Source organism: Littorina saxatilis, linkage group LG2 (genome assembly GCF_037325665.1).
Source record: "Littorina saxatilis isolate snail1 linkage group LG2, US_GU_Lsax_2.0, whole genome shotgun sequence".
NCBI classification, from domain to species: Eukaryota; Metazoa; Mollusca; class Gastropoda; order Littorinimorpha; family Littorinidae; genus Littorina; species Littorina saxatilis.
This window is the reverse complement of record NC_090246.1, coordinates 96284532-96300535: the sequence shown is the minus strand read 5'-3', so window position 1 is coordinate 96300535 and position 16004 is coordinate 96284532. Positions and strand designations below refer to the sequence as shown.

General features: G+C 39.2%; 1 protein-coding gene across 1 annotated transcript in view; it reads right to left on the bottom strand.

Moving 5' to 3' along the window:
- The window catches only part of LOC138960242 (uncharacterized), a 250814-nt gene that overhangs the window by 9361 nt on the left and 225449 nt on the right, over positions 1–16004 (bottom strand). The window contains exon 14 of the mRNA XM_070332049.1: positions 1–148. This exon is cut by the window's left edge and continues 11 nt beyond it. Coding sequence (XP_070188150.1) covers positions 1–148 — 148 coding nt within the window. The remainder of the gene's footprint in view (positions 149–16004) is intronic.

The following is a 16004-nucleotide window of genomic DNA, read 5'->3' as shown; positions in this document are numbered from 1 at the left end:
AGTGGCCATAGTAAGGCTGCCTGCCGTAGCTGAAGATCTCCCACAGGACCACACCGTAGGCCCAGCCGTCCGACTCGCTGGTGAAGCGACCGTACTTGACACTTTCCGGAGACATCCACCGCACGGGCAGCATGCGAGACCCACCAATCTGATGACAAAATACAGTGAAAAAAGAATGAGATCGACTGACAAAACCCGAAAAAGGCGACAATGGGCTACCAGATAAAGCGACCGTACTAAACGCTTTCCGGGGACATCCACCGCACGAGCAGCATGCGCGACCCACCAATCAGATGACAAAATATTGTGGCAAAATTATATCTGTGGACACTAGAGGGCGGCAATGGACTATCACTTAGGCCCTTTGACGTGCTCATAAATTGACCGTACTTGGGACTCTCCATCGCACGGGCAGCAGGCGGGAACCACCAATCTGATGACAAAATACAGTGGGAAAAAAGGAGATCGACTGACAAAACCAGAAAAAGGCGACAATGGACAATCACATAAACCCAAGAATTTGACTTGCTCATAAAGCCACCGTACTTGAAGCTCTCTGGGGCCATCCGCCGCAAGGACAACATGCGAGAACCACCGATTCGATGACAAAATACAGTGAATTATTTGTTAGATCAACCGACAAAACATAAAAAAGGCGACAATGGACTACTGCATACGCCCAAGCATTTGACTTGCTCATAAAGCGACCGTACTTGTTGCTATCGTACGCAGCAGCATGCGTAAACCGCTGACCTGGTCACAGAACAGTATAAAATCAATGAAATGAAGAAAAAGGGGAATGGATTTTAGAAGAGACGACAACCAAAGCATCACGCAAAGGCAACGGTGTTTGATTCGCTGGTTAAGCGGCCGCATTTGACGCTCTCTGGAGCCTTTTTTTCTGCTCTCTGGAGAATGTAATGTATGCCAGATCCGCCGATCTGATTCCGATGAACAGAGAAAATTATATAAATGAAGTAAAAAAAAAAAAAAAACTTAATGGAAACCCCAATGGTCTCATTTCTCGAGACACCCGCTTAACTGGGTAACAGTACGCGAGATGTGCTGATATGATCATACGGGATAAGAGATCCATAAAGTAACAAAGGAAAAATGCGTTCAGAAAAAATGACAACCGTGTGAAACCTCAATGTCGAATTTGACGCTCTCAGGAGACATCTACCGCACAGGCAATTTGCGAGAACCAAACTTTTTGTAACAACACAAATGAGACCACTTAAGTAACAAAAGCAAAAGGCTTTCAGAAAAAAAAGACATCAAGGTTGCACCTGATGCTCTCTTGAGGCAATGGCCACACAGGCAATCTAGAACCACCAATATTGTCGTAACAAAAATGAGACCAATTAAGGAACGAGGGCAAAATACGTCCAGAAAAAAATTGAGAATTGCGGAAAACTTTATGGCCATACTCCCCGGTGACATGCAGCGTCAAGGAAGCAAACGAGAACCACCAACCTGTGAACTGTACAATGTCAGTAATTAAGATACATAAGGGGAAACGGATTCACAGCCAAGGACAACACTTGAGGTCGCCGTAGTCGAACTTGACTTTTTTTTGGTCAGACATAAGACATAAGACAAACGATTTTATTACAACCACGTGCAGTACACAGGAATGTTGCTTGGCTTGAGTACATTCAATACATAGTACATTCAAACACAACCAAACAGAGTGCTCACTTATTTGCGTAAACACACCTACACACACGCACGCACGCTCGCACACACACCCGCGCGCACACACACGCACAAACACGCACGCACGCATGCACGCACGCACGCACGCACGCATGCACGCACCAACGCGCACACGCACACACACACACACACACACAAACACACAAACACACACACACACCAACAGTACAGGAAGCATGCGAGAAGTGCCGATCTGAACACCGATAAATTACATTAATCACAACAAATTATAGGAGAGACGGAATTAAAAGAAACTTAGGGGACAAGGCATCCTGAAGCCCGGACAACAGTAGAGAACGTACGCCATTGCCGTATTTGACGATCTTCGGGACACCCATTGTACGGAAGTTTGCTAGAACCACCTACCTATCTGGTCACAACAAAACGTCAAATAAGAAAAAAAAGGAAGCAAACGTTCAGAAGAAAACAACACAATGAGCCAATAAGTTAATTCATTCAGGGTGTTTGACGTCCAGTATATCAGTTCAACAACAGAATGACAATAACAATAACACCACTTCTTCAGTCCTTGTGGAAAATTACAACGGAACCCTATCGCAAATTATCACATGGTATATACAAACTCCTTCTTTGAGTACTCATGTATGTCGAATTGTTGAAATATCTTGATGGATTTTTACTTTGGTGTTCATTGTATGACCACATCCCGTTTTCAAATAATTATACCAGAATTAACAACGATGCATAGCCTATAACGGAAGCATTAGGGAATCAGTGTGTTCCTTCGGTACTCATAAATTGAAATCAAAACAAAAGAAACTCAGGTCTTTTTACTTTTTAGTCAAGTTTTGACTAAATGTTTTAACATAGAGGGGGAATCGAGACGAGGGTCGTGACTTGTTTTCTCTTCTCTATTAGAATAACCTTGTTTAGGGTCTCCCAGACACAGGAAAGATGTTAATGTTTTCACCTCTTTCTCCGGAAAGTAAAACGACTCTTCTGTCAGACACCGCATTACCAAGTCTAGTTCGCAATGTGGGACTTCCTGTTTTGCATACTAAGTGTAGATTTGCACGCAATTTTATTTTACTACGAAAGGTTTTCGAGAAGGTGGGTGTGGGGTGTACAGACAGTATATACTTTATATTTATAAACCAGGAATGAACAAAGGCTATAGTTAAATGTTCAACAATCGTTCCAGTTTTGCTAAGCTTTCTGGTGAAAGAGGCTTGTCTGCATTGAGAAATATATTAGTTCGGACAGGTTTTAACACTAAACAAATAATACTTGTTCGAAGAGACAAGCGAACCATCAATCAAAGAAATGCTGACGGATGACACGAAACTGCGACACGTCTAGGCCACAGGCTTTAACATCTCAGGAAACAGGGAAGACATGAGAGTGGTGAATGAAGATACCATCCGCAGTCTAACATCAGGAGAGAAAAACAAGTCGTGTAAGGCGAAAATACAACATTTAGTCAAGCTGTCGAACTCACAGAATGAAACTGAACGCAATGCAATTTTTCAGCAAGACCGTATACTCGTAGCATCGTCAGTCCACCGCTCGTGGCAAAGGCAGTGAAATTGACAAGAAGAGCGGGGTAGTAGTTGCGCTGAGCAGGATAGCACGCTTTTCTGTACCTCTCTTCGTTTTAACTTTCTGAGCGTGTTTTTAATCCAAACATATCATATCTATATGTTTTTGGAATCAGGAACCGACCAGAAATAAGATGAAAGTGTTTTTAAATTGATTTCGAAAATTTAATTTTGATCATAATTTTTATATTTTTAATTTTCAGAGCTTATTTTTAATCCAAATATAACATATTTATATGTTTTTGGAATCAGAAAATGATGAAAAATAAGATGAACGTAAATTTGGATCGTTTTATAAAAAAATATTTTTTTTTACAATTTTCAGATTTTTAATGACCAAAGTCATTAATTAATTTTTAAGCCACCAAGCTGAAATGCAATACCGAAGTCCGGCCTTCGTCGAAGATTGCTTGGCCAAAATTTCAATCAATTTGATTAAAAAATGAGGGTGTGACAGTGCCGCCTCAACTTTTACAAAAAGCCGGATATGACGTCATCAAAGGTATTTATCGAAAAAAAGAAAAAAACGTCCGGGAATATCATTCCCAGGAACTCTCATGTAAAATTTCATAAAGATCGGTCCAGTAGTTTGGTCTGAATCGCTCTACACACACACACGCACAGACAGACAGACAGACAGACACACACACACACATACACCACGACCCTCGTCTCGATTCCCCCTCTATGTTAAAACATTTAGTCAAAACTTGACTGAATGTAAAAAGATAAAGAAAAAAACAAGAAAGAAAGAACAAAAAAGAAAAAGAAAATAATCAGCCAAATAATAGAGAATGAATACAGAGTACAGCCAATTCGGGTCAGAGTGTCAGGAAGCTTATTTTCACTAAGCCTACGGGGCACCAGACAACTCGTTTGTATCTCCCCCACGCAAGAAAAAGAAACGAGTAGAAACAGGCAGGCAGATGGCAACTCAACAAACTCAGACTTTACAATCTATAATGTCCATCCTATTTCTCTTTTAATCTTGGCAACCGGAGGTGGCGAGACATATTTTCAGCTGTCCCAATGTAATAGATTCTAAGACTGAAGGACAACACGAAATAACAGAGACGAAAAACCGTTGTTCCCACTCTGATGGAATGAGAAAATAAACTTCGCGGGGGCAGAGTATAATCTACTTTTGGGCGGGAGTTTCATAAAAACACACAGCTTGACAAATACAGACTGCTGCTACAAACCACCTTTTCCAAATTGCAGATCAAGAGTATTTCTGTCCAACACAGGGGTGCATAATGCTAGTTTATACAACTCCTGCAATGCAACCGAGGGGTGGATTAAATCTAGTTGATTATTTTTAGACAAGTGAGAAATTAGAACGAACTACTTTGATTAAACCCAAAAATCACACGTGGATTATTCGAAGTAAGAATAAAGAGGGCTAAAAAATAATCAACACTAGAATTTATTTTTAGAACATTTGAAACCCAGACGATTGGACCCTGTTGCGGAAGAATACGTACAATGTTGACTCAAAACTGTAACAACAATGGCTGACGTGTATGCCTAGTCGACAGACAATGCCATTTGCTTTGTGTGTGTTTTTGTTGTTGCTTACTGTACATGACATACATTACGTGTAAAATCCAGTTCTTTAACAGGCAACAAACCTTGCAAATTTCCAGAAGCTGCAATCTGAAGCGACCTATCTCTGATTCTAGCAGACGATCTCTCCAATGTTTAACACAAAATCAGCAAACTCTCCTGTCACATAGAACGTCCATTATATAGTGCAATGTTGAAATGAAGTTACCGGTCTGAAACATTTAGTCGTTTCTTCTGAGACAATCCTTGTTCTCTTATCATCTACAGATTTACCGCAGTCTTCACCACGCGAATTCACAACAGTCAGACTTTCGAACATGTATACAATCTACGTAGGCAAGTATGATACGTCATGACGTCATAGGATTCCTAGCATATTGACGTAATGCTAAACATCCGGTTATCCCGAGTTTTCTCCGTAATACATGTCCGTGGGTTTTTCAATGTTCGGTTATTTCCGTGGCTTCATGCGGAAAGGGAACCGTCGTATCAACGACATGGACCATTCTGGTCCTTGCTGCTGACAAAAACATGATTTTAACACAGAATGTAATGTCAGAATAGCTATATAAACGCTATTGTGTTTTAATCGTAGCAATGGGGTCCGATATTTAGACGAGACAAGTATAATGCCGACAAGTCGGAAACTAAGAATAAAGTAAAAGAATAGGGACTATTTGAATGACGCGCATTTGACACTCTGAGTGATTAGGCTGAAATGAAATTGCCTACAAAATGTCGTCTGCATGACTGCATGTTCGACCCGTGTTGGTCGTTGTATAAATAGCTTAAACAATGACAACTCGTTGATTACTGGAAAATAAACCACTCGTGGGTATTTGCAGCCGCTTGGTAATTCACTCGTGTGCTCCGCACACTCGTGAATTACCAAGCGGCTGCAAATACCCACTCGTGGTTTATTTTCCAGTAATCAACTCGTGGTCATTGTTTAAGCTCTATATAAAACACAGTCGTTAAAAACACAATTTCTACAAATCCAAAGGTTTTTATCTTTCCACATTACTCAAGTTCAAATATGATAACTTTCGGTAATTTTCACCAACCACTTATATAACCACATGTTAGTATTGTTTACATCGAATTACCAACATTTGTGAACACGGCAATGCTACTGTTCCGTTTTTTCGATCAATATAACGCAACAAGTAAAAACATCAGAACAAAGGAACGGTAAGCGGAAAGGACATAACGTTGGAAAAAGAGAAAATTGCCAATATTACATGAAAATGACAACTAATTGAGCCAATGCAAAGCATAAGAGGTGCTTGTCGTAATAAGCGTGCACTAGAGAGCTTTAATGTGAAAATTGTTTTTGCTCCACATTTCGGTATGATTAAATTAACGAAGGATCCATCGATCATTAAAGAGACACTATCCAATAGACGAAGTTGGGAAATAACTCTGTCGGGTTTGTGTGGGTGGTGGAAGAGTGAATACTCTTGCTTTTATTGAGTCAGCCTTTCCCACGGATTATAATAGGCCAGTCACTAGCGAGTGGTGTGTCCGAAACACGTGGATACGGAACACGTGAGGAAAGTTTGCCTTACTAAAAGCAAGAGGTTTCACTCTTTCACAACTCATACAAGCTAGACAGAGTTATTTCCGGAATTCGTACGATGCCAAAACTTCAAGAATGTAACATTCTGTTCAATGTCACTGTTTCAAACACCGCCCTGATATGTCCCTTCGTGGTCGGCTGGGCGTTAAGCAAACAAACAAACAAACAAACTGTTTCAAACCTTTATTATCACGCCGTTAAATAAGAAACGACAATAGAGTATTCCAGAAGCTGAAAAAACACTGTACAATGTTTTTATCACAGGTTGTTGAAAACCATGTTCCGATTCTTATTTTGATAAGAACTTTTTACCTCTCAGGTTGGGCGTTTGTATTAACTAGCTAGAACAAAATAAAGTGCTAAAAAGAGATCGAAAAGCAAATCCAAACGAGGGTATAACTTTTTGTACATCTTTTACTTTGAAATACCATTAATGTGAGGCATGTCCTTTTAAAAACTATTGGCAGATGCTTAACAATTTCGGGACAAGCCTTTTACCAACAATGGCGAGGCTTTTAAACCATTAAAGCAATCTGAACTTGCAAATAGGGTTACTCGCTTTTGGGACACGACCAGCAAGGCCAATCTTTGAGTCTACGACCACAAATGTAATCCATGAAAAACAATACAGTAAAACCCTTAACAAGTCTGAGAAATCTAGGGTTAAAAGCAGGATGTCAAAAAATGAAGGTAAATTTACAGAGGTTATGAACCAGAAACTCTGAAAAAGAAACAAGGTCTTGAAGAGGGGACAGTGTTAAATTGGGGGTCTAAGAAGAGGGTTCTTTTGTAGCAGAATACAAGAAAAGAAACTATATGTTGCAGAAAAAGTGTAATTATTTGATGATACAGCATGAACATCTTAGCGACAAAATGAGGACACATATTTTGTGACTGAAAAACTTTCCTTCTCAACAAATCATGCCGGGGAACGCTGGCAACTTCCGGCTAACAATTTTGTTGGGCAGTGTTTTACTGACAAATTGTATTTTTTTGCGGGGTCTTTGAGTACAGCATAACTTTTTCATATTCTTTTTAAAGAGGCACACTTGACAACACTTCATGTCAGAGGACACTGAAGATTTCCGGCTCGTAGCTTTTGCTGTGTTTTTACTGCCACATTCTGATTGTAATGTTCTATGGTCTTTGAGTATGGAATAGCTTTTTAATATTCTTGCTGAAAAGCTTCCTTTGACGACACAATGTTAGAGGACGCTGACGACTCCCGCCTTGTAGTTATCGTATTTTCTTTATTGACACATTATGCGTGTAATTTGTGTTGGGTCTTTGAGTATGATAAAAACGGTTATGATCTGTTCAAAGAGCCATACGTGAAATTGTAGGAGATTATTTAACGTATATAATGATGTGACAAACGAAGCGGGAAAACGACCAATCAACTGATCGTTCACACCAACCAACGAGGAAATAGATGATCGAACGAACGAACGGGCCAGGAAGCCGACAGATGAATAACTCACATGATTTTAATTGCTTTCAACAGCCCTTCTACAAATTAGAAATATATATATATATATACAACTTTTAGAGCAAACACGACAGGAGTTAAATCAAATAAGGCAGAAAAAAGTGGATGGTATGATAATTAGATCCCGTGCTAAGTGGATTGGAGAAGGGGAAAAAATATTTTTTTTGTAATTTGGAGAAAAGACAGTTCGTCCACAACTCCATGTGTTTTTTGCAGAAAGATGATGGTGAAGTTATTCATGATAATGCTTTGATTGTTAAAGAAGCACAGACTTGTTATGAGGAGTTATATACTTCAAGAGAAGCCGAACTGGTAAATCAAGAGATTGATGAAAACGTGGCTCATCCTGTATTAACAGATGCTGAGAGTAAACAATTGGAAGGTAGACTTACTCAATGTGAGCTACTCAAAGCTGTGAAAAAATTAAACAACGACAAAAGCCCAGGATCAGATGGGTATACCGCGGAATTCTTCAAATTTTTCTATTTCGACGTAGGAAAGTTTATGTTACGGTCTATAAATTGTGGATTTGAGAAAGGAGAAATGTCAGTGACTCAGAGACAGGGCGTTATAGTATGTATTCCAAAGGAAGGAAAAAATAAAACACTTTTGAAAAATTGGAGACCAATTACTCTGTTAAATACTTTCTTTCTTTATTTGGTGTTTAACGTCGTTTTCAACCACGAAGGTTATATCGCGACGGATCTGTTAAATACGGTTTATAAGATTGCATCAACGTGCATGCCAAATTTGATTCATGATGATCAAAAAGGCTTCTTGAAAGGAAGATATATTGGTGAAAACGTCAGATTAATATATAATACCCTGTTCTACTCAAATAAACATAATATACCTGGCCTACTTTTGATGGTCGACTTTGAAAAGGCTTTCGACAGTGTTGCCTGGTCATTTATTGAAAAATCTTTGAGCAAATTCAACTTTGGAAATGACATGAAACAATGGATTTTTACTTTTTATTGCACAATTAAGTCCTGTGTTTCAGTTAATGGTCGGTATTCAGCATGGTTTAATGTAGGTCGAGGCACCCGGCAAGGGGATCTGCTGTCACCTTATTTATTTTTGATTTGTGCCGAAATATTGTCTCTTATTGTACGCCAGAACAAAACGATTTGTGGTATGAATATTCTTGGCGAAAATATTTTATTGTCACAATTCGCCGATGATACCAGTCTGTTTCTTGATGGTACAGAGCAATCATTTTGCGAAAGTATAAAAGGACCTTTAAAGTTTTGCAAAAGAAGATTTTTGCCTGATATGAATTTTACCTGAAACCCGGATAATTTTAAAGCACTTGGTGTTATTTTTTCAGTAAATGTATCCGAGGTTGTTTTTCTTAACTATAGAAATAAGTTAAAGGAAATTCAAAAACTTCTGAATTCATGGACCAGAAGGAACCTGACACCTTTTGGTAAAATAACAGTCCTAAAAACCTTGGCTATTTCCAAATTGACACATTTGTTTACGAATTTACCTGATCCAGACGAACAGTTTATGATGGAGTTAAATAATATTTTTTTCAAATTTCTTTGGGATGGAAAAAGAGATAAAATTAAAAGAACTACGGTCACCCAACCCTATTAAAATGGAGGATTAAAGATGGTTGACGTGAAAAGTTTTCTGTCATCTCTAAAAATTGTTTGGTTAAAAAGAGTTGTTGATCTTACTGGATTAATATCAAGATTATTGTTTAAAGCATGTCCATCTGTTATAACAATTAATATGAAAGGAGAGGAATTTGCAAATGTTTTGATGCAGAGAATGGAAAACCCGTTTTGGACCGATGTTTTTAAACATTATAAGAAACTACATGGAAAATGTGACCCTACAACCTTTAACGAATTTGTATCAGAATGTTTACATAATAATGTTAATATTCGCAGAGATAAAAAGACAGTGTACATTCAAAACTGGATTGACAATGGAATTCTCAGATTGGTCATATTTTGGGACAAAATGGATACTTATTCTATAATGCGTTTAAAATCAAATATCCAAATGTGCGAGGAGATTTTGTATTGTATCAAGGTGTAATCCAGGCTGTTAAAAAATATCAGATAAAAATCGGCTTAGAATTTGATAAACATTTTATCATGACAAAGCCCATTGTGTGGAAATGTATTTGTAAAGGTAAGACACAACTTATTTACCAAAAACTGATTGAACATGTTACGATAAGAAGGCTATTTTTCAACATGTTTTTAAAACAACAAAAGACACTTGTCTGAGATGGTTCCAGTACCGATTATTGTACAGAATTTTGCCCACAGAACGGTTTCTATTTTTGCGAAAAATTGTGGATACGTCATTGTGTACATTTTGCGGTAGAAATGAAGAAACCCTTTTACATATGTTTTGGGAGTGTGATAAAGTGCAGACTTTTTGGAGAGAATTTGTAAATTGGCTAAAGGCGAACTGCACCCATTGTGACAATTTAAAACTGTCTAAAGAACTGGTTCTTCTTGGAGTTGCGAACAATGTAGTCACCGATAAAGCTTTTGATGTGTTAGTAATCTGTGCCAAACACCACGTATATATTTTCAGACATTTAGTAGACATTTTAAGCAAAGATTTATTTGTGAAAAGTATAACGCAGTTGTGAATAATACAGTAAATACATGTTACAAGGATTGGCGCCTGTATATGCATGTTTTGATGTAACCCTTAGGTTTTTTCCTTCTTAAATCTTTTTGATACTGCGACCACCAAGCCCTGGACATCCCCCCTCCCCCATCCATCCTCCCACCCCATGTATGTTGTAATTGTTCAAGTGTTCTTCTGTTGTATGGTTATGCCCCTTTGTTTAGGTGATGTCCTATAATATACAGTATATACATGTAAAAAAAATAAAAAATAAAAAAAATCACAAAAAGAGAGAAAGAAAATATATATACACACCTTGCAAATGTTCATGGACGTATTGTCTATCGGTTACAATGGATTTTCTTTCTCGCTTTGTCACTCACGCACTCACTCACTCACTCACTCACTCACTCACTCAATCACTCCATAATTAGCATAGTTTTCACATCAAAGCTTTTAATCCTGTCATCAGAAGAAACAGAAACTCTCATTTTCACGTACACAAATATTGTGTTTGCATTTGGGGCCATGCCGGGATTTTTCCAAGGCGCAATGAAAGAGCAGGACAGATTTGCGCTAGATATCTCGAAAGGAACTTTAAGGAGTGCAACCGGTTTGATGATTAATTAACAAAGCTTCCGTCTCCAAAAAACCAACCAACCCAACAACAACAAAGACAACAACAAACAGACAAAACCAAACAAACACACACACACACACACACACACACACACACACACACACACACACACACACACACACACACACACACACACACACACACACAATCTATGCACGACTATTTTAATAGTGCAAGAATACAGCTGCTTAAGTTGCTACTTCATAAAATCTCAAGAAATAACATAAAATGTAGGCATCGGGAAAACAAATATTGGTTGATAGCGTAATAACAATAATTTCCTGGTCGCTTGCAACATGGCAGAGTGACCTCCGGCGGAGAAAACAATCTCAATATAGTTGGACAGTTCGTTCAAAATTGCAAATGATTAAATACATACAAAGTTAGGGAAAAGATAGATAGACAGACAGACAGACAGACAGTCTGACAGACATATAGATATAAAGATAGATAGATAAATAAATAGTTAGATCAATAGATCAATAAATAGAAATATAGATAAACAGCAAATACATAAATATATTTCTAAATTAGTTATTGATAAAGGTGCAACTGTTGCTACAACAACATATAACTTGATTTAACAAGTGCGATGCGATACGCTTCGCTCAGTGCCCAAATGAAAAAAGAAATGTCATTTCAATGACAGCTGGATGGTCACAAAAGAAAATGGAAAAAAAGCATTTCTCCAATTCGAATATGAATTAGTGCTCCACCCACACTCCCTAACATATTTGACCTTTTAAGAGGGGATACAATCTGAACTGTTTATGATTACGGCCGGCCTAATCTCCGATTCAATCATGCATACACTTACGCACTACTATCTTCCATTTCAGTGATAATTCTTAGTTTATAAATCTAGTCTTGAACGCGGCTTTTAATCTAGGTCATCTGTTTTGGCGAGCATGCAGCAAAGGATCACGGCTTTTGCCAGTACGCGAAAGGAGATTAGTCCAGAGGTCAACCCGTGTTTAGTGAGACCAGCAGAGGACGGAGGTGGCTATGCGCCTGGAATTCTTCAAACACAACCCAAGACTGGCAAATTACGAAGTACGAGGGACAGGGGCAAAACAACGTGAGGGTTAAAAACATGTTGGACCTTCTTTGCACAATCTAAGGACATTTACCAGAACAAGGTCACATCAGAGAACAACCACAACAACAACAGAAGCAACAGCAGCAGCAACAGCAATACCAGCAGCAGCTGCAGCAGAGCAACAAGAGCAAGGCCGTTTAGTTTTAATTGAGAAAGTAAGAAAGACACAATATAGCTACAATGACAACAACGAGAAAAGACGGAGTTCAAAAGTCTGTTCCATCTGCTTGCTTTCTCAGTTCTTGCAAAACATACACACACATACGCACACACATACGCACACACATACGCACACACATACAAACACACATACACACACACACACACATGCCCAGGCTTTGTGCTATCTCCCTTGAGGGTGCTTTTGGTCCGTCACATTGATCTTTTCTTTTGTGTCTTTGGAGTTTCCCCACTTTCTCTGAACTTCTCGGGAGGCACTACAAAGGAAACTTCTTTTTGTTGCTTGTTTGTAGGCGGCCCTAAAATTAACGATTTTGTGTCTTTTTGGCGTGCTCTTTTTATATTTAGTCAAGTTTTGACTAAATATTTTAACATCGAGGGGGAATCGAAACGAGGGTCGTGGTGTATGTGCGTCTGTCTGTCTGTCTGTCTGTGTGTGTGTGTAGAGCGATTCAGACTAAACTACTGGACCGATCTTTATGAAATTTGACATGAGAGTTCCTGGGTATGAAATCCCCGAACGTTTTTTTCATTTTTTTGATAAATGTCTTTGATGACGTCATATCCGGCTTTTCGTGAAAGTTGAGGCGGCACTGTCACGCCCTCATTTTTCAACCAAATTGGTTGAAATTTTGGTCAAGTAATCTTCGACGAAGCCCGGGGTTCGGTATTGCATTTCAGCTTGGTGGCTTAAAAATTAATTAATGACTTTGGTCATTAAAAATCTGAAAATTGTAAAAAAAAATAAAAATTTATAAAACGATCCAAATTTACGTTTATCTTATTTTCCATCATTTGCTGATTCCAAAAACATATAAATATGTTATATTCGGATTAAAAACAAGCTCTGAAAATTAAATATATAAAAATTATTATCAACATTTTTTTTTCGAAATCGTTTTAAAAACACTTTCATCTTATTCCTTGTCGGTTCCTGATTCCAAAAACATATAGATATGATATGTTTGGATTAAAAACACGCTCAGAAAGTTAAAACGAAGAGAGGTACAGAAAAGCGTGCTATGCAGCATAGCGTAACCACTACCCCGCTCTTCTTGTCAATTTCACTGCCTATGCCGTGAGCGGTGGACCACGAGTATACGGTCTTGCTGCGTTGCATTGCGTTCAGTTTCATTCTGTGAGTTCGACAGCTACTTGACTAAATATTGTATTTTCGCCTTACGCGACTTGTTATATAGTTCAATGAAGTAACAGAAAAAAAAGTTTTGAAACAGAACGCGCATGCTTGTGTGAGTGAGGTGTGAGAGTTTGTGTGAACGTGTGTGTGCGTGTGTGTATGTGTGGGTCCGTATGTGTGGGTCTGCATGTGTGTGTGTGTGTGTGTGTGTGTGTGTTTGTGTGTGTGTGTATGTATGGGTCCGTATGTGTGGGTCTGCATGTGTGTGTGTGTGTGTGTGTGTGTGTGTGTGTGTGTGTGTGTGTGAGACAGAGCGAGAGAGAAAGAGAGAGAGAGAGAGACAGACAGACAGACAGACAGACAGACAGACATACAGACACAAAGAGATCTATCAAACGCCTTACAACATAGCAGCTCTTATCCCATTTTCTTTTGCCCAAACTCCATTACCGCCCAGACAACAAATTAAAAACAAGCCCCAAAGAATGGTTGATGGTGCTGGTGGGAGAATAGCCGTGTGGTGATGTCAACACTGCTACCGAGGTCTTTGAAGTATCTCTTTTCCCCCTGCCCCCCCCCCCCCCCCCCCCCCCTCTCTCTCTCTCCCTCTCTTTATCTCTCGGATTTTTTCTTCCCTCAACGTAATACGTGTTTTTGCTTGCTTGAATCTGTTTTCATTATGCCCTTGAAAATAATATTTTATGTATCGATTGAGCACTGGATTTCCCTTCTTTGGACCATGTGACGTCAGAGGCCGTCAAAACTTCATATTTTAGGCGGCCTGCCGAGACTACAAAATAGTGCATATTTGTGTGCGTTCACTCATAAAACCTAAAAGGAATTCTAACCAGAATCGATCGATACATAAATGTTATTTGTATTTGTGACCAAAATATGACATTTTACACAGATCTCGACAGTCATTGTTCACCTCGACCGCTAGTGCGGTCTCGGAGGAACACTGACTGTCTCGGTCTGTGTAAAACGTCATATTTTGGTCCAAAATACAAATAACGTATAATGAGAGTGAGAATGAGAGAGTGTGTGTGTTAGAGAGAGAGAGAGAGAGAGAGAGAGAGAGAGAGAGAGAGAGAGAGAGAGAGAGAGAGAGAGAGAGAGAGTGAGAGAGAACGAGATAAAGAGCGTGAGAGAGAGAGCGAGAGAGAGAGAGAGAGAGAGAGAGAGAGAGAGTGAGAGAGAGAGAGAGAGTGAGAGAGAAACAGAGACAGATAGAGCTCCCTAAATCAAAACAAAAAGACCAAAGGAAGAGGCAGAAAAACAAAAAGAGAAAAAAAACGGACATAGAGATAAATCAATTTTTCCCGTTCCAACAGGCGTTTCGCCCTATCCGATCACGACTGAGGACAGAGAAACAAATGAGATTTCGAGTACCTCTACACAAGAGAGATTGAGAGGGAGAAAATAACATGTTCCTCGTTCTGTGTCCAGTATGTGTTCCGTGATAATCACACTCGTTCTGGACAAGAAGAGAAGGTGCTAGAAATCCGTTCAGACGAAGGAGAAATGTGAATTAAAAGAAACCAGGACAGAAGAATGCAAGATGGAGGAGGGTTGGAGTTTCTTCAGACAAAAAAAGAAACGTGCTGATCTTTGAAAGTAAAGAACTGACCCATTTTCCATATTGAAACCATGCAGCTAGCATCCAAGCGCACAAGAACTATTCTCTGTTTTTATGTACGACGCGATCGACAAAACAGACATATCCCAGCCCACTGCTACGTATCTAACATTACAACATGTCACACGCTTTCCTTCTTTGCCACAACTAAAGCAAACGTGTGCAAGATTGTATGTTACACGCTTTAGGAGCACGGCAAGAACGGATTCAAACTCAAAATCGTCCCTCCAAAAACCAAAAAATGCACACACGACTTTTATTTCTCCTGCTGTTATCGTTTCTTCTCTTTACAAATTCTTCAACGCTCAGAATACTGAAAACGGCATGCATCCCAGACGACAGTACTGTTTCCATACGCGAATTTAGCTTCCCTTGGAAAGTGGCTCGCTCAGGAGGCCTGTTAGTCTGACACTATAAGGACAGAGTTCTGAACATAGATGACAAAGATTCCGGAATGAACAAACATTTCGCGGATGCAGACAGAAAGACGTCATGAAGAATGCGATGCTTCAAAAGATACAGACTGTGACGATGACTGTGACGTCATTCACATATACCGAGACGTCATTCACAGTTGTTCGGTCACTTCCGTCAAAAAGTAGATCTCTCCACAATGGCTGCTCCTGTGTTTAGGTTTGTCAAGCTTGAGTACACAAAACGTGTTTGTTCTCTCCTCTGTTGAAGCTGTGAGACATAAATGCTATTCCGACTTGGTCGTGTGGACAGAGTTTTCTTCCACACTCGATTAGCTGATGTCTAACTCAGCCTGACGGCTTCGTTAGACAATCAACGTAA